This window comes from Lotus japonicus, chromosome 1 (assembly GCF_012489685.1).
Source record: "Lotus japonicus ecotype B-129 chromosome 1, LjGifu_v1.2".
Classification (NCBI taxonomy): domain Eukaryota; kingdom Viridiplantae; phylum Streptophyta; class Magnoliopsida; order Fabales; family Fabaceae; genus Lotus; species Lotus japonicus.
In genome coordinates, this window is record NC_080041.1 from 23,643,822 (window position 1) to 23,668,779 (window position 24,958).

Genomic DNA, 24,958 nt, shown 5'->3' on the forward strand with positions numbered 1-24,958 from the left:
TCGTACAATTCTTTCAACTAAATAAAGCTCCACATGGTAAATAAGAACATATTTAAATCATAAAAATTTCCTTGGCAAGTGAACTACAAAATGAGTAATGTTTTTGGTAGCTTTGGCTAATTTTTTTCAACGCAAACACAATGAAGATGCAATTGGCTTAGTTTCAACCATGAATAGCCATGAATGACTTCTTTATAAGTACCTCATTTTTCTTTTATTGATTTCATTGTACGAGCTCTTTCATTCTAACAAAGAAAGGAGTGGATGGTAGAGCACATAGCACAATAACACTTCAAATGTAAGATTTTTGGAAGAAAACAAAGCATTTCTTAATTAGTACCTTGATAGATATCCAAAGTGAAATTGACATTTTATTGATCTAAACAAATGTTTTTTAACTGTCGTGATTGATCTTCTTTCATTGAAAAACTTAGAAGATGATAGAATTTGTAATCATAAATGTCTCTCATGCAATTACCTCAATTGTATCGCCCGCGCAATGCGCGGGTCTTAGTCTAGTTTACATGTAATGCACATTAGGTGCCCCATTTTTTTTTAATCTAAAATAATTGGTAGACATCTGCTTTTTACAAACATGTTTTAGACATCAGGGCTTTATGGAGGTTTTTAAGAGCTTTTATATTTTCACATCTCTATTTTTATTATATTCACATTTTTTTTCTCTCTATCTCTAACCTATTTCTATCCCATCACTTATCATATCACTCATTTATCTCTCTTCAATTCTTATCTATTACTAAAAGTAGAAGGTGGAGAAATATCAAGAGAACATTCATCCATTTTTAACCCCCACAGAATATTTTCTAGGTTTAAAAACAACGACAAAGACATCTCATGTCGACCAAAATGTGTACCTCTACCTATTATTATTTATTACTCTAGTGACAAATAAAAAAATATTTTTTAGCCACTGGTGTGGCACCTTGTCTCACTGTATTTTTTCTGTCCTCATCATGTCAGTAAATAAAACACGCGTCAAAACTCCAAAGTCTCTGTTTTCATATGTGTGTTTTTCAGCTTTATTCAAAGCAAAACCAACGCCATTCACCCGAGTTAAACACTGGCTTGCGTCTTGTTGAAGTTTTGAGACTTTTGAGAGCATTTCAACCTACCTCTTTGTCCCAAAAACGAATAATACAGATATCAATTCTCAGCTCCACTTTTTCATTCTTCATTCTTTATTTATGTCAAAACCACAGTTCACAGCTTTGTAGAATTTTCCCGTGATCAAACAAACACTGTATTAGTAATTAGTAATTATAACAAGTACATGGATCGCTACGAGATTCTCAAGGATATTGGGTCTGGGAATTTTGCTGTGGCCAAGCTAGTTAGAGATATCTTCACCAAAGAGCTTTTTGCTGTCAAGTTCATTGAGAGAGGCCACAAGGTTTGGTTCTTCAAGCTAGTTTGAAGTATTTTCCTTTTTTGAGCTTTCATGCTAATTCTTCATGTGGGTATTGATTGTTTTTTGTTTTTGTGGAAATATATGTACTGCAGATTGATGAGCATGTCCAGAGGGAAATCATGAACCATAGATCATTGAAGCATCCCAATATCGTTAGATTCAAAGAGGTTAGTAAAGTCATGATTCTAGTGATTAAAGGGTGTTGTTCTATTTTACCATGAAATTGACCTATCTATTTTTGTTAACATTATAAAATTTAGCAAAAATTGATATTCGTTTTTTGTCTTCATAGATCCTTGTTATTTTGCTGCTTATATACATACTCATCTAGCCTCTTTGTTTAATTTAACATCTATGGTTTGGATTTTTTTTTCCTATGCAAAACTTAATTTGTATTAATATATGATAACGTGAATATCTCCAAAATAAATACATGTGCTGATGTGCATGTAAAATGTGAGGTGTAGAATGTCCGTGGCGGTAGAAAGTACTAACACACTCGCTGTGTTCCCGACTCAGTAATGTAATACACTTACACTAGCTGAGAGATAGAAAGAGAAGAGAGAGAAATGAAAGATATGATAGATGATGTGATAGGAAAAAAAAAGAGATAAAAAGAGAAATCAATGGAAATAAGATCGAAGAGGAAAAAGATCAAAACTCTTTCAGACTAGGAAGCAAATTCCTTATTTCCATTTTTAAAAGCAAAGACAAATCAATTCAGAATTTCTAACACAATGAAAAAGAATGATGAATTTTGATAAAAGCAGAACATTTTGGAAGTGAGAACCAGAATTGGGGTAACTGAAGCTTATCTCCCGTTCAACCCTGTCATTAGTACTGAAAATTGCACACAATATTCTAGTATTTGTTTTTTTTAAAATAAAAATAGCTTAAAATGACATGTTAATAAGTGACTTGCCACATGTCTATAGTCATAGAAAGTATCCCTATTTTCTGTTTTCTCCCTTTCCAGTGTTCAATTTTGTTGTGGTTGGTAAAAGTATTGGTGTATGTTCTTCCCTATGAATGAATTTCATATTGAACCATGTATTTTTTTATCAATGCCAACATAATTATGTTGGAATAATATTCCAATTAGTTTATACGGGTAAATAAAGAATAGATCCTTTGTGTGAGCTTTGATGACTCTACTTGCAGGTCTTGCTGACACCAACACATCTAGCCATAATAATGGAGTATGCTGCTGGAGGAGAACTCTTTGAGAGGATATGCAATGCGGGTAGATTCAGTGAAGATGAGGTAACGTAGGAAATGGAGATACTATTAGAATAGTTTATGTAATTTCTGTATGGCATTGGTTACATATTGTGTCTGTGGAGAGGTGTCCATTTGAGCAAACCGGAAAGGTGTACATATTTGGTAAACTTTTTCTGTGAAGCTTGAATATTCATTACTTCATTCAGAAACATTGGTACTTAATTCTTGTTATTTTGCATCAGGCAAGATTTTTCTTTCAGCAACTGATATCAGGAGTAAGTTACTGTCATTCAATGGTAAGAAACTAAACCAAACCTTTATCGTGAATCTTGTACCTATGAATAGATTTCATTGTTAAAGGAAAGTTGATGCAGCAAATCTGTCATAGAGATCTGAAGCTTGAAAATGCACTCTTAGATGGGAGCAGTGCGCCACGAGTCAAAATTTGCGACTTCGGTTACTCAAAGGTAGCCATGTTAACTAGTACTACAGCTCTAGATGACGCCATCTTCGTCAAGTGGTGTTAATTTGTTTTTACGTTGTCTTTTAGTCATCTCTATTGCATTCACAACCAAAGTCTACCGTAGGAACTCCAGCTTACATTGCACCTGAGGTCCTAACGAGGAAAGAATATGATGGAAAGGTTAAATCTTATTATTCCTCATAGCTTATTCTTGGTCTTGATTTTTTAAGTTTTTACTGTGTAAAGAAAGGAAATATTTTCTGTATCTCTTTCTTTTCTAACCGAATACTTTCCTTGATTTGTATAGATTGCAGATGTTTGGTCTTGTGGAGTCACCTTATACGTGATGTTAATTGGGGCTTATCCTTTTGAAGACCCAGAGGACCCGAGAAACTTTAAGAAAACCATTGGTGTGAGTATAACTGCAAACTTATTGAACCTCTAAGCAAAATGAAGTCTAGAAATACGAGTGACTGTTTAGTTAAACTTCTCTGATATGGTGTTTCAATTGGACCATTTTTCGTTTGTTACAGAGGATACTTAGTGTTCAATACTCAGTTCCGGATTATGTACGAGTCTCCATGGAATGTAAACATCTTCTATCACAAATATTTGTGGCGAGTCCTGAAAAGGTACGGGTTTGATGTCTAAAATATATTGTTATTTTCATCATATACAAACTCCTACTAGGTTCTAGCTACAAGATTTAATGCTGAGTTTCTCTTCATATATATATTTTCTCATAACAATGTATGTTTGAGTGCTTTTGTCCCCTATGTTGGCTTCAACAATGTGCGGTTTGTGGGTTCTGGGCCCAATGCAAGCAATGATTATCTATTCCTATCTTTGGCATGTTACTTAAAATCTTCCATTCAAATGCATGTAGCTTCCTTTTCAATCTCATTGAGAAATTGATGCATTTTGCAGAGAATAACAATGCCAGAAATTAGAAACCATCCATGGTTTATGAGGAACTTACCTATAGAATTAATGGAAGGTGGAAGCTGGCAAAGCAGTGATGTAAATAATCCATCACAAAGTGTTGAGGAAGCCCTGTCCATTATACAAGAGGCAAGAAAACCTCTTAATATCCCCAGGGCTGGTGGCCTTCTTACTGGAGGCAGCATGGACCTAGATGACTTGGATGCTGATGCAGATCTTGAAGATATAGAAACTAGTGATTTTGTGTGCCCTCCTCTTTAAGTGTATACATGAACAAACTAAGCTATTATTTGCTGTGAAAATGTAAATAGCTTTTTCTAGGTGGGGGCTGAAATTCCTTAAGCCTTGGTGCTACAGTAAAAAGTTGTTGCCTTGTGATTGAGGTTACGGGTTCAAGTCCTAGAAACAACCTCTTGTGTAAAAAACAGGGTAAGGCTGCATACAATAGACAAAGTAATCAGACCCTTCCCCCGGACCTCATGCATAATGGGAGCTTTAATGCACCAGGCTGCCCTTTTTTATTAAGATCAGTGCTCCACTTGTATGTTTTGTTATATGTTAGTTTGACAAATTTTGGGGGCTTAAATTCCTGCTATTCTTTTTGTCCCCCTCCTCCTATCACGCGTTTACACAAGTGGATATGATCAAATTTTGTAACTTAAGATGGAATTACCATTTTGCTAGAGATGCAATGTCATATGAAGTTTTTCAAAATGGAGAATGTTAAGTAAAGCAAGTGTTGATAAGTTTCACTTTTGCCTCTATGGAAAGTTGGAAACTGTGATATTATGGGGAATCAGAAAAGTTCACTGATATAGTGGACTTCATATTGTACAGTGAGAATGGAGCATCATATTCATAGGGTGCTTCTGTAGCCTTGAAGCTGTTCTCTTCATATGATCAATTACTGGTTCATTTTATTGAAAAACTTAAACACAAATTAACTGTTCTAATTATTCTTTTATAGTTTAACCATGAGGTTTCTTGTGGCCCTTGTGGGAATGGGTTCTTAATGGGACAATTGACTTTGAATCTAATTCTGAGGAACTTAAACCCAGATAAGGGTACTTGTTTCTAAAGGACTTTCAAAAACTGACAGGTAGCAATATTTGTATCCTTCGGAATCAATCAACAAAGCAGACACTGTTTTGCTGCGAAAGGAACATTTGTCCCTTACAAAATCAATCAACAAAAGCAACAATATTCGATTGTTTGTACACACTACTTGTTAGAATTTTGTCACAATAGGATCCACAAGCTTAAGTTAGATGATGGAACTTGGTGCACAGACAATGATGGGCTTATCCATGAAATTCAAACCTACTTCCAGTCGTTATTTGCTGAAGATACGACTGCTGGTCTGACCGATTTCCCTCATGAGTCGTTTCCCATGCTCTCGGGTGCAGCCAAGATGGATTTGGATCTGCCAGTCTCGAAGGAAGAGGTGCGGGTGGCTCTCATGGCTATGAGATCTTTTAGTGCTCCAGGACCGGATGGTTCCCAACCATTTTTCTTCAAGAAGTTTTGGGATGTGGTTGGAGATGATTTATGGAAAGTTGTTAGCAATGCTTTTGAGACAGGTATAGTTGACGTTACCTTGTTGGAAACTCTGATTGTATTGATTCCAAAGGTGGAGAGTCCAACTATTGTCAAGGAGTTTCGCCCCATAAGCCTTTGCAACGTAACCTACAAAGTTATAACCAAGGTAATGGTCAATCGCATTAGACCGTATTTGAACTCACTGATTGGCCCAATGCAGAGTAGTTTTCTTCCAGGGAGAGGGACCATGGACAATGCGTTCTTGGCTCAAGAAATTGTTCATCATATGGGCTCTTCCACAGCTGCAGCGGGGAGTTTAGCCTTCAAAATTGACTTGGAAAAGGCCTATGATAGTGTCTCTTGGCGTTTCCTTAGGGAAACTCTAACTTTGTTTGGTTTTCCAGAAAGGCTTATTGAACTGATTATGGGTTGTGTGAGTGGTTCTAAGCTCTCCATCCTTTGTAATGGTTCGCGCCTGCCGGCCTTCTCTCCTGGGAGGGGCCTCCGGCAAGGGGACCCATTGTCTCCCTATTTGTTTGTGCTTTGCATTGAGAGACTTTCAGTGAAAATTCACCACTTAGTTGAGCGTGGAAATTGGAGGCCCATCCGTGTTGCTTGTAGAGGCCCCCCGATCTCTCATCTCTTTTTTGCTGACGGTGTGTTGTTGTTTTGCCAGGCTAATTCCTCCCAGGTTCATGTGGTGGCTGAGGTGCTCAAAAACTTTTGTGAGAGCTCGGGTTTGAGGATCAATATGGGGAAATCTAAAGCTATCACATCCAAAGGTGTTCGCCATCATGTCCGCGAGGAGATTAATAACATTGCTCTTATTCCTTTTGTTAATGACCTTGGTAGATACCTCGGCTTCCCACTGGCTCGTGGTAGGGTTTCCAGGGGCAGGTTCAATTACTTGATTGAGAACATTCAGCGGAAGTTGGCGTCTTGGAAAACAAACCTACTTAACTTGGCTGGTAGGGTTTGCTTGACCAAGTCTGTTATTGCGGCGGTGCCAACTTATACGATGCAAGCATTCTGGCTTCCTAGGAGTATCACCAACAAGGTCAACCAAATCATGAGAGGATTCATCTGGTCCAAGCATAATGGGCAGCGGGGATGGCACCTTGTTAACTGGGAAACTGTGAGTCGTGCCAAAGATGATGGAGGCCTGGGAATTAAGGATATGGGTGACTTCAACTCAACACTGTTGGGAAAAGCAGTGTGGCATCTTCTGATTGGATCGGATAAGCTTTGGGTTAACGTTCTCTCCCATAAGTACTTACATCACTCAACAATTCTTAACGCTGTAAGCCGGCCTGGTGCATCTCCGATTTGGCAAGGTATCTTAAAAGCGAGGGACCAGATCTGTGATGGCTTCAAATTTCGGTTGGGTAGTGGCGACTCTTCCATCTGGTATAGTAATTGGACGGGGTGCGGTCCTCTAGCAGAGCATGTACCTTTCGTACACATTTCAGACACTAACTTGAAGCTCAAAGACGTGATCAACAACAACAACTGGCATCTTGAGCACTTGGCAACTGTGCTCCCGGAAGAGATTTGTAATAAATTTTCCTATATTCAGCCTCGGTTAGCACAAAACAGCGTAGACAATTGGACATGGAACAACACTGACTAGGGGATGTATTCCGTTCGTGATGGCTACTCTTGGCTAAGAAAGCAGCGCCAAAATGTTGTCCCGAATTCGTCTTGGAGCTGGGTGTGGAAGTTACAGGTACCGGAGAAGGTGCGAATGTTTCTTTGGCTCACTTTGCACAAGGCTCTCCCCGTATATGCCAACCGGTTTAGATGCAACCTCGCCTCCTCTGAAGCTTGTTCGCGTTGCTCGGCGTTGCAAGAGGATGGTCTCCTTTGTTTGAGAGATTGTCCCCATTCTCGCGAGATGTGGGAGCGGCTTGGAGCATGGCGTTGGCAGCATTTTTGGACCACAGACTTGCAAGCCTGGATCAAAACTCAGAGTCGTGGGAGTATCGCACCTCGTTTCTTAGCGGGTGTTTGGGGAATTTGGAAATGGCGTAATAATATGGTGCTAGATCAGAACAAGTGGTCTCTGCAAGTGGCGTGGAAGAAAATTTGCCATGACCATGATGCTTTCCTGTGCGCGTACCAGTCGGCAACGATGTTGGATTGTTCAACTCTGATGTGTACCAGATGGCGAGCTCCTCCGGAGGGCTATATGAAACTAAACACTGATGGGAGCTTATGTGAATTCGAAAACATTATGGGTGGGGGAGGTTTAATCAGAGATAGTGCGGGGAAGTGGATTCGCGGCTTCCTTTGGACCGGTGTGGGTGGAGACCCTTTCCTGGCCGAAGCTTCAGCTCTTCGCGAGGGGTTGATCATGGCATGGAACTCAGGCCTCAGGAATGTTTTATGTGAAGTTGACTGCGCTGAACTGGTGAGGCTACTGTCGAATTCCAGTAGCCGCAGCTTCCACGTCCATGGGCTGCTGCTGCAGGAGCTTTGTGACCTCTTAACCAGAGGTTGGCGAACGAGACTTGCCTGGATTAGCCAAGATAAGAATAAAGCAACTGATTGTCTCGCGAAGCATGCTTCATCTTCGCAATCGCTGGGGGTTTCTACTGTTGATATCCCCTTCCCGGAGCTAGAAGTCATCTTGTTGACTGACTCTCTAGCAATCCCTTAGCTTTTTGTTGTCTTGTTAATTTTCCGATGCACCAAAAAAAAAGAATTTTGTCACAAGTCAAAAATTATTTTACTAGTATATTTTGAAAACTTCCTTCACATAACAACAAAGGAATGTGTGATATTGCAAGCACTCGTGTTCGTGTTTTGTGAGTGGAAAAAATTCATGCTAGGAGAGTTAGTTCAACAATAATGTGAATGTTACTAAACAAGATTACCTCCCGTGGAGGATACCTGTAAGCAATGTTCTGAAAACCGGACCGGCCGGTTCAACCGGGAACCGGAGCCACGACCGGTCCGGAACGACCATTAAACCGGAGCAATTGGAAACCGGCTGAAAACCGGTGAACCGAACAAAAACCGGTGAACCGGTCAGTCAAAACCGGTAACCCGGTTCAGTCTGGTTCACAAAACCGTTTCAAATAGCATTGTTTCTGTCCAAAAAGGTTTTTCTTTCTGGAGATGAGGCGCACAGAAAGTCAGTATTAAAGGTGAAATAAAAGTGTATTGGAGACTTGGAGTAGAAAATAAGAGAAAAATGGAATACATCCTCTCTCTTGTATGTGAAGATGATTGCAACTTTCACATTTTTTCTTTGATTCCTTCCTCTGTTACAAAGAGAAAACGATGAAGAGGCACACAAGAAAGAAAAAGGTTGGTGGCTGCACAAGTTCCTACTCTACCATATATGAGTGCATCAATTTTTAGGTTTTAATATGGGCTTGTTTGTTGGGCTTTATAACAAAGCTACTTTCCTTAAAAAGGGTGCCATTTGACGGAAAAAGCAAAACAATGAGTCTGCTTGGACAAAACCAAATTGTTTTGCTTTCATTATATTTTTTAAAATCTGGCTTCAATTAATTTTTTTAAAGATAAATCATTGTTATCCTTTTTTTAAAAGCATTGCTATCAAATAGTTAAATTTAAAGTGAATCATAACTTTCAGATCATACACATATTTTTTTAATTTATAGATATCATAACTATTATTAAATATTATTTAATGTTATATAAAGTCTTAAGAAAATGTCATTTAATTATTACCGGTTCGACCCCAATTCAACCCCGGTTGAACCTTTAAACATTAAACCATTAGCTTGATCGGTTTAATGACCGGTCCGGTTTTCAGAACATTGCCTGTAAGCACAAAAAAAGGAAGCTATGATATAGCAACATTTACATGTAAAAAAGATTTTTTTTATATATCAACGCTCACTTTCTTTTTCATCATATTACTACTCACTTTCTCTTATCTATTTAGACATAGAATCTACACCTGCCATTGCCTTCCTTTTTCTTGTGATTCTTCGTCCTTTCCTTCGTCTAAGATTTATTTATTTATTTTTGAAACTTCCTTCGTCTAAGATGGTTGGATATGAGTGTTATATACTTGTAAAGGTACTCCAATGCTGAAGTTAGTAAGAATAGAAAAAGTGAGGGTATTAGAAAACTCAAATAAGTCACCTTGCATTTTACCAATATCATTGTATCTATATTTATATGTATATTCTTTGAAAACAAAAGTTATTTAAATTAAGGGCCCGTTTGGTGGTCAGGACAGGATATGATATGATATGATATGTGAACATGATAGAAACAATGTTAGAATATAATATAAAACCCTTAAAGTGACTCTTACCCAACAGCTTAAGCTTTTGCAATAAGTGGTTGTTTGACATGATATCAGAGTCTCTATGACCGAGAGGTCTAGAGTTCGCATTTATCCACGCTTCAAGCCCAAGTGGCTCTTGCGTGAGGGGACGTGTTAGAATATAATATAAAACCATTAAAGTAGCTCTTGCCCAACAACTTAAGCTTTTGAGATAAGTGGTTGTTTGACAAACAAGATAGGATAAGAGCATGATAGACTATTATCATATCATGTGTTTGAGGTCCACATGATAAGGACAGATATGATAAGGAAAACGTATCAAATTTATATTTGAATAAAAAATACATTTAAAAATTGATCATTCTATTAATTTTTTTTATTACATTTTCATGAATGAGTCTATATTTTAAAATAACTAAAATTAATTTAAATTTTATTAATTAAGCTTATTTTATTGTTAGCCTATATTTTAAATTTTAAATTATTATATAAGTAGATAAATAATTTTAAATAATAAGATATGAAAATAGAAAATTAGTCTATTACTATTAAAAAATAAATATTTGTAACTAATTGGTTTCACTTAGTTGTGACACGTGATAAGCAATAAAAATTAACTAAATTAAAAATATTATTATTTCAAAAATAATTTATATTTAAATTGTTATATAAGTTGATAAATAATTTTTAATAATAGGAGATGAAAATATTAAATTAGTCTATTACTATTAATAAGTTAATATTTGTAAGTGAGTGGTCTATTTTACTATTTATGAATAATAATTTTTTATTTTAGTTAAATTAATATTTTTATATTTATTAATTAATATTATTATAAATTATAAATTATATAATATTAAAATAAATTAATTTGGAGTTAGGATACTGAAAGAAAATATATAATTGGTATCCTATCCTGTTCTATACTTGCTCTCCCCTGAGGATAACCTTTTACACATGACGGACAGGATAAGATAGGAGACAGGATAGTGTTATCTTATCCTGTTGGCGCCACAAACAACAGAAAACAACATGATATGATTACTATACTGTCATATCTTATCCTGTCTTGACCACCAAACGGACCCTAAATGTACTATATAAGATATATTTATAACTTTATAGATATTATATTTATAAAATCGGTCCGATCAATCACCCATTGATCCAGTACCCCATTTGAGTTAATGATTGAGCTGAGTTTTAAAACCCTGATTTATCTTATCTTTTGCTGGTACGAAAAATTCATAATGTTGTATCTCTTAATGAGATGGTCGTTGAAGGGACGTGGGACATGTGTCACATTGCCTTATTCTCCATCGGTCGTCGTGCACAATTATCATGAAATCACTCAATGATGATGGGCTATGATGACCCGAAGGTATTCTAGTATTTTTGAGTCTTTTCTTTTCTTTATTCTTATTCATTATGAGTCATTTGTAGAGTTTTTAGTCTTCTTAAGTCATTTTTGTGGCATTTTGAAAATTGCAACATTAGATTAGTTTTTATCTTATTTAAATGTCATTTTTTGTTTGTTTTAATTAGGTCAGGATTTAGAGATATTATGATTAAGAATTTGTGAGAATTCTAAAGTTGTTGAACTATGAAAGATTGACCCTTAATGAGAAAAAATATTACTTTTGAGCTTTGATGAGTACGAAGGGGTTTTAATGTTTTATTTGGGGGTGGGGGGATTATATTTGCAACTCATGTCATTTGCTTTGATGAGTTTGTAGGAGTTTTGCCGCAGGTTTAATTGGTTTTTGATAAGTAATGATGAAATTAATGCACGAAGAGCAAATGTTGAAACTGAAATAAAAAGAAGTGAAAAAGATGCCAAGGACCTAGAGCTTCAAAGCATCTCCAATGGTAGTATCTAATGTTAAATACATACTCATATGAGTATCTATTACCATTGGAGTACATATTCAATTTCAACATGACAAAGATGAGTATGTGAAAGTAGATACTCTACACTAGACTTAAAAAGTGATCTTGTATTTATTACAAATTTACAAGCATTTACAATTAATATAATTATATATATATATATATATATTCAACGGTAAAAAATTAATATTGCATGATAACAAGAGTTTAACGGTAAAAACAATAATAAAACTTGTAACGGTAACTAAAAAAATTATATTCCACCATTTCCAAACATTTTAAACTATAAATAGGATATTTGAGCTTCTTTTTTTTTTACATTCCATACTCACTAAAATTTTATAATATTTTAATTTTCTAAAATTCAGAATTATTATAAATTCGATTATTCAATATTTCCTTTTTTATCAATTATTTCATTTTTTATTATTTAAAATTTAAGTTGCAAATATAATTAATTAAAATGGAGATAAATAATAAAATATATAAATGTGATGTTGATGGTGTGATTCACTATAGAAACTTTTAAGAGTTGTTGGGTTAAAGTAAAAAGTTAGTAAAGTGGTATAGATGATGTGACATTATGGGGAATTGTAAAAAATGAAGTGTAAATATTTTAGTGAGTATGATGGATGTAGATGCTCTCTGGAAATTTTCTCGTCTCGTGATTTTCTTGCTTTTTCCAAGGCTTATGCGCTAAGAAAGCTAGGGCATGAGCGTTGGACCTGTTTTAGTTTTGCTATAATTTCAGAACTTTGTCATTTGAGTTTGAATCTCATATTTTCTCAACTTAGTCTTGGAGCATTGTTTCTTAGAGCTTGTGAGAGGCTCTCTAGTGTTTTTGTTCCAGGTTTTTACTTCTTTTACTTCAGATTATGTCCTGTTTAGCCATACTTGACTAGTTCCTTTTGTTTGTTGGGAAATGTAGATCCTAGTTCTAGTTATGTTTTGATATTCAGCTTTTCTATATGAATAAAAGTCTTCCTTCTATGAAACTTTTCTCCATGTTGTAATTTCGCTTAAATGCATGCAAGTGTTATGCTTTATCTTGCATAAACAATAATTTTGTAAGGATTAGAGAATTTTAATATATTTACACCTCACTTCTTCCATTTCATTCTTTAGTTATTTCTTTTTACCTCTCTTTTCTTTTTGGCTTAAATGCACTTTTTGACCCCCAAGTTTATATTTTTTGCGATTGTTGACCCTGGTCTTATTTTTCTACGAATGAAGACCCTAATCTTTCAAAATGTTGCACCGTTTACCCTTCTGTCCAAATCCGTCAAAAACTTGACGGAACCCACTTACCTGGCCTTCCGACGGAAGGGTAAACGGTGCAACGTTTTGAAAAATTAGGGTCTCCATTCAAGCTAAAAATAAGATCAGGGTCAACAATCGCAAAAAATGTAAACTTGAGAGTCCAAAAGTGCATTTAAGCCATTTTTTTTAAATCCCCCTTTTATCCACGTGGAAGGCCATATCAGCGTGTTCCGTCAAGTTTTTGACGGATTTGGACGGAAGGGTAAACGGTGCAGCGTTTTGAAAGAATAAGGTTCCCATTCGTAGAAAAAAAAAAAATAAGGGTTGACAATCGCAAAAAGTTAAAACATGAGGGTCCAAAAGTGCATTTAAGCCTATTATTAATGACTCATGTCATGTCCTTCCAAGCTCAAAGCATTACAAGGCAGTATACACATACAAACACAGAGCACACCATAGCTAACTAAGTAACCGAGGACCAAGTCCACATCCATGTGTAACAACAACAAAGTAGCAGCCATCGATAAATATAGAGCAAAAAAAAAACAAAGGTATTTTGTTGGGGTTCATTTCAAAGCCCTTTTCACAGTCCTAAAGGGGCAAGAGGTTGCTGTGTCTTGATCCTAGTCTTTCTTAGCCGTTCAGCGATGATGAAAGCAAGCTCAAGAGATTGAGAAGCATTGAGCCTTGGGTCGCAGTGTGTTCTTGACCCACCAATGCACTCGATCAGTCACGTTCTGACCCGTCATCTCTAGATGAACTCCTCCCGGGTGGCTTCCTTCTTGTTCATGCACATCAAAGAATGCCTGAACAAGATTACCTCTCGTGGAGGATACCTGTAACCACAATAAAAGGAAGCTATGATATAATAACTTTTACATGTGAAAATAGAAAAAAGAAATTAGATATTAACAATCACTTTCTTTTTCATCCTATTACTACTCATTTCTCTTATCTATTTAGACCTATAATCTAAACCTGCCATTGTCTTTTTCTTTTGCTTCTTCTCCGTAGTTTTATTCTGTTACTTTTTTATTAGTAAAGTTAAATGATTTTAAGAAGAAACCCTTTTATGTGGACTTTGGACAGTTTTTTCCCAGTGTTGTAGTGCTTTACTAATATTTTTTTCAAAGGCCAAATTTACACACTTTCTGATTAGAATGTTCTGAAGATGCATCACTAATCACTGTTGGTTTTCCTTTATTTTTCAGGAAATGATGGGACTTGCGTCCTTCATGTTGGATCAATCAAGAAAAGAAGCCGAGTATTGCATGGAAAATGCTTTCAGCACATATTTAGTATGTATGGTTTATTTTAGATCACGATAATGAATAATTAAGATGCTTTTCAAGAAGATGCTCTGCTTTTGCTATATTTCTTTCATATTCTGTTTTTGGTTAATAAGCTTAATATGTCCAGAAACTTGGGTCAGCAAAATGCTACAAGATGTGGCCTGTGGTGGATAGAAATGTTGAAGGCACGAGATCTATATAAGGAGGCAGCTACTGTTTATTTTCGTATTTGTGGTGAGGTAGTACTTTTTTTAAAATAAAATAAACCCTAGTAATTTGGGAATATTATGTTCTTTGTTGACCAATTCCTTGTCTTAGGATATCCTACATTCTGCTGTGATGCTTGAACAAGCATCGTACTGCTACTTGGTATCAAAACCCTCCATGTTACGCAAATATGGATTTTATCTAGTGCTTTCCGGTGAGCAGTATAAAAAGAGTGATCAGGCATGGGGTGCCAACAACATGCAGATTTCTACGCGCTTCCAATATTGACGATTCATTTGCTTTTTCTTACTAATTATCTGCCATTACCGTTGCCATGTTCAGATCAAACATGCAATTCGAACATACAGAAGTGCTCTTGCTGTTTGCAGAGGAACTACTTGGAGTTACATCAATGATCATGTTCATTTCCATATAGGACAGTAAGTTAGACTTAGTTTGGCAATAGTATATTATGGTTTTATCAAAAAGCATGACATTTACTTTCTTTGAATGACTACAATTTCCATAAACAACAGTAACAGTAACAACGGGGTCAATGTTGAAAGCATTGATATGAATATCATGTTTCCTTTGATAGGCTACTGTCACTGCTCACTTGTAACTAAATTTTCAGGCTAACACTAGAGAAGATCTGTGGCACTCTTTGGAAGAAGAAATGATACCATCATTCTCTGGTGCCAAGTCTAATTGGTTGGAGTTGCAATCAAAGCTTATCTCAACAAAGCACGTACAGTCAATCAAATGTCTGTGTCGTGGGAGGTATCACTACTAGAAAACACGGGATTTAGCGGCGGTTGAATAGCGGCGGTTTAAATGTTTTACTTGGAGGCGGTTGGGCAACCGATGGGAAATGGAGTCGGTTGTTTTAACTTACTGGCGGTTGAAACCGCCAGAAAATTATTTATAGTTAAAAAAAAAACTAAAAAAACTAAACCTATTATTTCAGATCCAAATCGCACCTCACTCCTCAACCTCACTCTTCACTCATTCATTCTCTCTCTGTTCATTCTCTCTCACTGTCCTCCACCACCGTTCTCCACCACCGTGCTCCGACACCGTTCTTCGCCACCGTTCTCCGCCGTCGCCGTTCTCCGCTCTTTGGCAATCGTCCCTCTCCCTCGGCACCATTGTTCTCCGCCACCTCCGATCTATTCGATCTCCGCCATCGTTCCCCACCGTCGCTGTTCTCCGCTCTTTGGCAAGGCGAGTTTTATTCAATCATCTTTGTTTTCTTCGATTGCAAATCTGAGATAACTCTTTACTTTGATTTCAAATCTGAAAATCATTGATCTCTTCACTTTGATTTCAAATCTGAAAATCTAGGGTTGTGTGTAGTCTGATTTTTGTTAATTTTTGTAGAATCTGAAGAAGTGATGGAATCTGAAGTTGATTCAATCTAAAGTTCCTCTGCAATCGGTATTACCATCTCTCTTTCTTCCTATTTGTTGATTGATACTGTTTGTGACTGTTGCTTGTCTAATGTATTGTTGTGCATGTTTCTCTTGATCTTTAAAGTCACAAGGGATATGAATTTTAGTGAAACTTTGATTCCAATTCGCCCTCTGAATTCATATAGAATCCGTTTTGGATTTGAATTCCTCATTGCACATTGTGTTCTATTTAAAGTCCTAGTTATCTTCTCGCGGGTGAAGTGTCATCAGGTTTCATTTCTGTTATTCTGTTAGATGGTTCTGATCTTTGGCAATTGTATCATATTCTTAAATCTTTTCCCTTTGAAGAAAATGTTCAATTTTGGGGAAATATGAATGCTGGATGGCTGCAACAAGAAAAATACATACCAGCAAGGGATATGAATTTTAACTGTGTAGAGAACATGAGATTTGGTATTGCTGTTTTCATGTAACCAAGTGAAACATATTAGAGGCTGTAGAAAGTGATTTAAGTATAATTATGAGGTTAATAATTGGTTTGATATTAGTGTCTTGATTTGGTACCGAAGATCAACGTTAAAAGCTTGATATTAGCTTGTGGGATTGTTGTCTTGTTCATGACAGCCATATTAACTCTTTGGGACTGCTCTTAGTTTATTAATAGTTTACTGCTAATGTTTCTTAAATTTCAAAATAATAAATAAATTGTATTGGGTGTCTTGGGGAGATCCATCAAAGCTCCTGCTCTGTTCCAAATGGGTGTTTAGCTTTCTTTTATGTTTTAATTATGTTAAGTTTATATTTACCAAGTTTACATTCTATTACTTATTATTACTGAAACCAAGTTTTTCTTTTTGATAGATTATGAATGATAGTTCTATTGCACACTCTGATGATATTTGTGCCCTCGCACAAGGCCCGCTTCAACAAGCCAGAAGGTTTACTGCATATAATGTTAATGGATATAAATTCCGAACCTTACAACGTGAGCAAGGGATGAAAACTCAGAATAGTGGTGTGTTTTGTAGCTCTGGAACAAAGAGCTATGCAAGTACAAGTGACAATAGGCCAACAGAAGGTTTAGTGCCTTATTATGGGAAACTGGTTGACATTATTGAATTAAGCTACCATGGTCAATTTATGGTGACTTTGTTTAAATGTCAGTGGGCTAACACTACAAATTTTAGATTGATGAAAAAGGATGTATTGGGGTTCACTTCTATAAGCTTTTCTCATTTAATCCATACGGGTGATCGGGAAGATGATGAGCCATACATTCAAGCTTCTGAAGGTCAGCTAGTGTATTATGTGGAGGATAAGATGGATGAAGGATGGTATACCCCAGTACATCTAAAACCAAGAGACTTGTTTGACATGGGTGAGGGTCCGATAGAAACAACTTATGAGAGTGAGCCATATCATCAACAAAGTGACATGCATTGGTCAGATGATAACATCGAAGATCAATTATTCAGGCCTGGAGTACTTGTGGAATTTGATTGAGCTTTTTGTGTTTAGGTTTTTGTAATCAACAAAGTTCCAACTTCATGCTTACAATATGTTACTGTTTTTTTAAGTCGTGAAGAAAATATCAGAAATCCTCCATTGTCAATTCCACCAACAGAGTGGGCTGCCTTTATAGATTATCGATTGGAAGAGGACACTATGGTATTATTTTATTTAAATTTTAAATGGTTTGACAATCACAATGAAACTTACTTTATTTGGTGCTTGTGTGTAGAAAAAAAGCAAACAAAATGCAGCAAATAGAGCAAAGCTTACGATTAACCATACCGGTGGCTCTAAGAAACTAAAGAGAAGAAGTGAAGAGATTGTAAGTATTTTGAAATTATATGTTAAATGAAGTTAGACATTTTATCCCTATTTTGTGTACTTAACATTTAAAATTGTGATTCTCTCTAATAGATGAGTCAAACTGGGAAACCAGTGAGTAGGGGCACCTTATATATAGAAACTCATAAGAGAAGGGATGGGAGCTACATTAATGAAGAGGCTCGACAAGTTTGTGTAAGTATTTATCTCTCTCCTTATGTTTATGTTGAAGTTTAGCTTCAAATGTAAGTGATTATGTTGAAACATCTGCACTTGTTTACTTGACATCTGAATTTCTGATTTGATTATGAGAAAAGAGAAACTGATTTAATTTGAACATGTTATTAGGATTTGTCTTAGAAGTAGCGTCTGAGTTTATGAGTCTTTAACTGGTTCATGTCATGATAAATAATAATGGATGTTTTTGCTAATACATTGTGTAGGAGAAGATTGCTGAAATTGAGAGTCAGGGAACTGCTCCTGTAGAAGTCGCAATTGATGACTCTCTTGGACAAGTAAAGGGAGCAGAACGTTATGGTCGTGTCCGAGGTGTCAGCTTTGGAGCTTGCCCTTCACAATTTTTTGGATCTAAATACCAGCGATTCAATGGTTCTTCTAGTAATCCAATTGACCATAACCGTATTACTCAATTAGAAAATGAACTCAAACAAGAAAGACTTTTATCCAAAGCAAGGGATGAAAAATTGAGCAAAATAGAGATGTTACTTGCTCATGTTCTTTCGAATGCTTCAATTTCCATTCCACCGGATCTAGCCAATGGGCTAGATAACATTGTAAGCTATACTTGTCAATACATGTATTATGATAAATGCCTTTCATACTTTTCTTTGATGTGTTTACAATATTACTCCCTCCGGTCCTATTTATAAGCATGAAAGAGAAGAAAAACCTTGGTCTTTTTTATAAGAACCAAATGAAAGTTTGAGCTATATTAATTAATTTTTTCCAATGATGCCCTTATTAATTCTAACTTGTAAAATGTGTCTCATTAATTATTCTCTCTCTTTCCCACTTTCCAACACTAATAACAAAGGGTAATTTTGGTAGTTCATTTTGATTTAAGACAAATTTAATGCATTTTATCTAGTTTAACTACATTTCTTAAACTATGTGAATTTTTTTTTTGTTGCTTATAAATAGGACCGGAGGGAGTAATAAACTGCTCTTTTATATTTTTTGCAGCAACAATCTCCTAGTCATCACCAATCAAAGTAAAGAAAAGGTATAACATAGCTCTTTGTCGTGGCAATTAATAATGCTTATTCTATTGACTTGCTATTTTCTCTGACGAACAATGATCAGATCTGTGATCATTGCTATTCAGTTGTCCTTAGAGCTTTTGAATCTATTTAGATTAGAATGACATTCTGCTGAAGAAGTAACTGTTAATAGATTTTAGTAAAAATACGCTATTCTAATTATTTGAAACACTGAATCAAACATAGGCATAGTAATGTTAACCACACCAGTAGCTGCTTCTGTATAGTTCATCTGGATTCTCATCCAAGTTTTGAGAAACATAGAATATAGAATTTCTGTCCAATTCATTCTAGCACAGTTTAACACATTCTTCTATTTATGTTTGTAGAAACCTGGAGGAGCTGAGTTGCTGTCAAGATCACTTGTAGGAAATAAACATGGGGAATAAAACACAAACTCTGAGTGAACTTTGGTCTGTGTATAGATTCTGCTTCATGTTTAATTGTAGTCTTCAAGGGCAATGGATGAGACCATGTTGCTTGATATATTTGTTATGATGTGATCCTTTCCAGTTATCTTTCATGATCACTTGTAGGTTTGCTGTGGATTGTTGAATTTAGTGCGTGTGAGCATGCCAATTGAATGCATCGAATCTTAGTTAGTTTTATTTGAGTAACTCATTAATGCTCAAAAATAACTATGAAGTAAACATGTGGATTTGGGATTAGAGCTTCCTTATTTGTAATATAAGATGATCCTACCAGTGGAGAATATTGTCCAACTACATGTTGCTTTTTTTTATTTGGTATTTTTTATCTTTGCTTTCCTTATTTGTAATATAAGATGTTCCTCTTGCAATTGTTCTATTGCAGGTTACAGGTTTTGGTTATGAATATTGTGATCATGGTATGAATTTATCAAAAATTCTTAAAAGTAATATAATAAAATGAGTAGCTTGTCTTTACACTCTATTGTATATTCTTAAAAAGTAGTCATATTTTAAAATGCCTTCTATTTTTAAAAATCTAAAAGAAATTTGATTTATAATTTAAAAAGCTATCAATTGTGGTGTCAAAATGAACTTCTATTGATTTATAATTTAGAATCAAACATGTAATATTTGCACCAACTATTTGTTATTACGTGAGAGTCAAAATTGATAGTATACAATTGGATAATGTATATATGTCCTTTTAGATGAAGAAGCTAGTAATAGATGAAATTAAGGACCAGTTAATAAGAAAGGATAATTAATAAGGAATCGCAAACAGAAGGAAATAGGGGAAAATGGTGCACTTGATCAATCATAGTCTGAACCCACCAACTGCCACTTCTTATATAAAAAAACATTTCTTTTTCTCTTTATTCCTTTTTCTCCCTTTCAATATTCACATGCACACATGGTTTGCACAGTTAGAATAAGAAATTTTGGAAACTTGATTGCCATTTTTTCTATTGCTTAGATCACATCTAAGACACCTTTGGTTTCTTGAAAGTGAAAACTTTGGTTACTTGTGTCCAAGCCTTTGTGAAAATGTTATTATGTATTTGGGATTGATAAATATATATCATATGTCTAGGAAATATGCTAGGGCACTAGATAAAAGTCATTATGCTTTTATTAAATAAAAGTCGAAAGTAGAAATTCCAAAAAAAAAAATGATGAGGTTATCGCGGCGGTTTAAACCGACGCCATAAATGCAGAACAAGTTGCAGCGGTTTAAACCGCCAAAAAAGTATGAGATAAAATGCTTTATTAACTCACGTCGGTTGCAACCGATGTTATGTTTTAGTTGATCCTTAGCGGCGGTTTAAACCGCCGCTAAAAATTTAGCGGCGGTTATTCCGGCGGTTGCTAAAAAACGACGTTAAGGTGACTCGCGGCGCTAAAAACTGTGACGGTTGGACAACCGACGGGAGATTGTTTTTGCGGCGGTTTAAACCGCCGCTATATACAATTCCAACCGCCGCAAAATAGCGCTTTTTGGTGTAGTGTATGTGGTATAATTTCATATGAAGTTGTATTTTAATCACTATATCATTTTATTTCACTTTAATGTCTTTCCAAGATTTTTTCTGCGCTCCTGATTATTTGCGTTATAAATATTTATGAACTTGTAAAATTTTTACTGTTTGCTAACTAGTATAGTTGAAAATATACCTTGAAAATTTTGCATGTCTCATGGTAATTATATGTATATTTTATTACCCGATTACTCAGTCTCAGTATTATAGAAGAGGAATAGGCTGGAGCAGAATCACTGATTCCATTCATTTGGGCAATTAAATTGGAGTTCTCAGTTTATGAAGCAATGGATTTTCACTTGAAATTAAATTAAAATATTTGATGACATTTGGACTACCTTTTGTAAATTCTGTTGATGTTAGTTTACATTTTAAATTGACATTTCTAACATTTTCTATTAGTAACATATTAAGGATGACTCCATAACTGTAAACTTAAAATTAAAGAAAGATCTAGTTTTAATTCTCCATCCTATGTTATTATTGACATATAAGCGCAGGCTGCGACATAGATAGTTCGGAATCCATACATAGCACAGCCCTAGTAGGCTGCGACATAGATAGTTTGGAATGCATAGAGAACACTACACTAGTAGGCTGCGACACAGATAGTTTGGAATCCATACATAACAATACACTAGTTTATACACGGCTAATCAAAGATTGATCAACTGCATTTCAAGATTCTCTGTACCGCAGCAGCTGCGGAGATTATAGGTCCTATTGTTCTCTCTTACACTATAAACACCTGGTTGGTCTGCAGATTAAAACAAAATGCAGCAACTGTTAAATATCAGAAAACACACATATGTAGACAAAAGAGAATCAGAAATAAACTGATGAATATGCATTAATCAAAATGATGATAACGAAAAAAGCAAAGAGAAATTTACTTGAAATTTGATGAGCCTGGTCTGGAGTAAGGTTAACAGCAGTGAAGCCGTCTCCATCACCATAAGCTACCACGAAAGCCTTCTTGGCAGCCTCCTCACTGCCAAGGACCGTGGAGAGGGTTCGGATGTAGTAAGCCATAGGGTCCTCGTTTTGGGGCTTCTCAGTGTGGACTCGGTGAATCGTATGGGGGACGCCGGCGGAAGAGGACATGGTGGCGCGGGCCATGTAAATCAAAGGAGAAGAGGCTGATTTCAGGAACAAACGCCGCAGCGGCTGCGTCATCATCTTTGATTGATTGATTTGGGGAAGAAGAAGAAGAATTATATGTATTGTTGCTGTATTGAGCCTTCTATTTGGGCTTTAAACTAGAATTTATAAGAACCTTCATAGGTGTTGTGATTATTTATCCAATGGCCAAATAACATCCATATTTTTTTGGTAAGAAAATAACTTCCTCTTGTTCGTCACAATAGATATAAGGGAAAAACTAAGATACAGTACCATTCATACAGTTGTTACTGTTTTCCAATAAAAAAACGACACCTGTCCCATTAATTATTTTTTTCATTCTTCACTTCTTTCCCTGTAACAAGTCATTGTCTTCTCTTGCTTGGTGGGTCGTACGAAATAAGGGATTCACGATCTCCGGCGGCTCTTGTTCTTGCTGGCCCCTTTTCTCCATCTTTGTTATCAATTGAAGCGGTGCGGACGACTGAGTGTTGGTGAGGCATGGAGCCATGAAGAATGGAAAGCCAATGTTGAACTTGCAAGATGAAGAGGAGGAAACGTACTCTGTAGCAGCAAAAGCATGAAGAAAGTATTGATTGGAGAGAGAGCATTAACATTTCAGCCAAAGAATTGACAATATGAATTGGATCCAAAGTGAGATTTGACAACTGAAGTATCTTTGATTGGAATTCAAAAACGCAGAAACCAGTTGCATTACCGTGACTTGTTACAGGAAAAGCAATTAAAAATGAAAAAAATATTAATGGGACAGATGCCATCTTTGTATTGGAAAACAGTACCAACTGGTTGGTACTGAATCTAAGTTTTTCCCTAGATATAACTCCTCTCATTTCATACATCCTCTTATTTCTCACAATAGATATAGAGGTTAATTGTGAAAATTATTTACACTGAAATCCAATCATGGTATGCAATGTAGGATTAGTAGTTATATTTCTCTTTTATTTTATTTTAATTAAATAATTAATTGTTGATGTGGCAGAAATCAATTGAATGTTCCGTGTAGAGAAAGTTTACGCTGACAATGCATATCAATTGAATTCATAGATATAACTGCTCTCTTTTGATACATCCTCTTGTTTTTTTTTTTTGGGTAAATGGTACGCTAAACATAGCTTCCCAAATAACATGCATATTTTTTTGGTAAAAAAAAACGGGCCAAGCCCAAACAATGAAGAGTCCCAACTACGCGAATCACCTCATCACTGTATCATTGACCTGCTTATCAAAAAAAAAAAAACTGTATCATTGACCTATTAAAAACATCATTGACCTTGTCCAAAAAGAAAACAGTATCATTGGCCAAGAGAAAACATTTGTATCCTTCCGAATCAATCAACAAAGCAGACACTGTTTTGCTGCGAAAGGAACATTGTCCCTTACAGAATCAATCAACAAAAGCAACACACTATACTTGTAAGAATTTTGTCACAAGTAAAAAATTACTTTACTAGTATATTTTGAAATTTTTATCCCATAACAACAAAGGAAGGTGTGATATTACAATGTCTAGTGTTCGTGTCTTGTGAGTGAAAAAAATTCATACCGGGAGAGTTAGTCTCACAATGATGTAGATGTTTATGAACAAGATTGCCTCCCGTGGAGGATACCGGTAAGCACAACAAAAGGAAGCTAAGATATAACAACTTTTACATGTGAAAAAAAAAATTGGATATTAACAGTCACTTTCTTTTTCATCCTATTACTACTCATTTCTCTTATGTATTTTGACCTAGAATCTAAACCTGCCATTGTCTTTTTTCTTCTGCTTCTTCTCCGTCGCTTCCTTCGTGCACGATGGTCGGATATGAGCGTTGGATACCAGCAAAGGTACTCCAACGCTCAAGTAAGTAAGAATAGAAAGTTAATTAAATTAAATTTACTGTATAAGATATATTCATAACTTTATAAATATTTTTTTTATAAAATCGGTCCGATCAGTGACCCATTGATCCAGTACCCCAATTGAGTTGATGACTGAGCCAATTTTTAAAACCCTGATTTATCTGATCTTTTGCTGGTCCGAAAAATCCACAATGTTGTATCCCTTCATGAGGTGGTCGTTGAAGGGACAAGGGACATGTGTCATCGCCCTATTCTTCATCGGTCTTCGTGTACAGTTATCATGAAATCGCTCAATGATAATCAGTTATGATGACCCGGAGGTATTCTAGTCTTTTTGAGTCTTTTCTTTATTTTTAGGGTTAAAATATATAACCGTCCCTGAACTTTGAGCGAAATCTGAAAACCGTCCCTCGCCGGAAAATTATCTGAAAACCGACCCTGAACTATTGAAAACAAATTTGACCCATCCCTCCGGCCGCCTTAGCTCCGGCAAAAGCCCTTTTTTTTATTTTTACCCATCCCTGAACTTTGAGCGAAATCTGAAAACCGTCCCTTTTTTGTTTTAAATTAAAATTCCCTAATTTCTAAGAATTAAATCTAATACCCTTTAATCTAAGCCTGAATTCTCAATTTAACCACAATTCCCAAGTTCTCTCTCCTTCAGATATCTCTTTTCTTCTTCTTTCTTCATCTTCACCTTCATCTCATTTCCTCCACCAACAACAACATCTTCTTCTTCTTGTTGTTAGAAAAAATTTGGAATTTTAATTCTTAGAAACTAGGGAATTTTCAGATTTTGCTCAAAGTTCAGATTTCAAATTAGGGAATTTTAATTCTTAGAAATTAGGGAATTTTCAAATTAGGTAGATTTAATTCTTAGAAATTAGAGAATTTTAATTTAAAAAAATAAATAAAAAAGGACGGTTTTCAAATTTCGCTCAAAGTCCAGGGATGGGTAAAATAAAA

General features: G+C 35.7%; 2 protein-coding genes and 1 long non-coding RNA gene across 3 annotated transcripts; 2 read left to right on the plus strand and 1 right to left on the minus strand.

Annotated features, from left to right (window-relative positions):
- Positions 1-1,037: 1,037 nt before the first annotated feature.
- Positions 1,038-4,580, plus strand: LOC130734195 (serine/threonine-protein kinase SAPK2-like). Its single transcript, XM_057586544.1, has 9 exons — positions 1,038-1,411; positions 1,522-1,596; positions 2,591-2,692; positions 2,893-2,946; positions 3,025-3,117; positions 3,201-3,293; positions 3,421-3,525; positions 3,647-3,745; positions 4,041-4,580. The coding sequence occupies exons 1-9, from the start codon at positions 1,292-1,294 to the stop codon at positions 4,314-4,316; spliced, it is 1,017 nt and encodes a 338-aa protein (XP_057442527.1). The 5' UTR covers positions 1,038-1,291; the 3' UTR covers positions 4,317-4,580.
- Positions 4,581-18,435: 13,855 nt separating this feature from the next.
- On the plus strand, positions 18,436-19,634 carry LOC130731719 (uncharacterized). The gene is made up of 3 exons (XR_009016796.1): positions 18,436-18,552; positions 18,962-19,001; positions 19,368-19,634. It is a non-coding gene; the product is annotated as an uncharacterized LOC130731719 (long non-coding RNA).
- Positions 19,635-21,473: 1,839 nt separating this feature from the next.
- LOC130731720 (uncharacterized) lies at positions 21,474-22,934 on the minus strand. The gene is made up of 2 exons (XM_057583968.1): positions 21,898-22,934; positions 21,474-21,761 (listed from the first exon to the last, which is right to left on the minus strand). The coding sequence occupies exons 1-2, from the start codon at positions 22,181-22,183 to the stop codon at positions 21,661-21,663; spliced, it is 387 nt and encodes a 128-aa protein (XP_057439951.1). The 5' UTR covers positions 22,184-22,934; the 3' UTR covers positions 21,474-21,660.
- Positions 22,935-24,958: the final 2,024 nt, after the last annotated feature.

Coding starts and splice junctions, on each gene's coding strand:
- LOC130731720 (XM_057583968.1), bottom strand. CDS start 22,183: ATGATGACGCAGCCGCTGCGGCGTTTGTTCCTGAAATCAGCCTCTTCT. Junction 21,762..21,897: donor CCAGGCTCATCAAATTTCAA/GTAAATTTCTCT, acceptor TTTAATCTGCAG/ACCAACCAGGTGTTTATAGT.
- LOC130734195 (XM_057586544.1), top strand. CDS start 1,292: ATGGATCGCTACGAGATTCTCAAGGATATTGGGTCTGGGAATTTTGCT. Junction 2,947..3,024: donor TAAGTTACTGTCATTCAATG/GTAAGAAACTAA, acceptor AAGTTGATGCAG/CAAATCTGTCATAGAGATCT. Junction 3,526..3,646: donor ACTTTAAGAAAACCATTGGT/GTGAGTATAACT, acceptor CGTTTGTTACAG/AGGATACTTAGTGTTCAATA.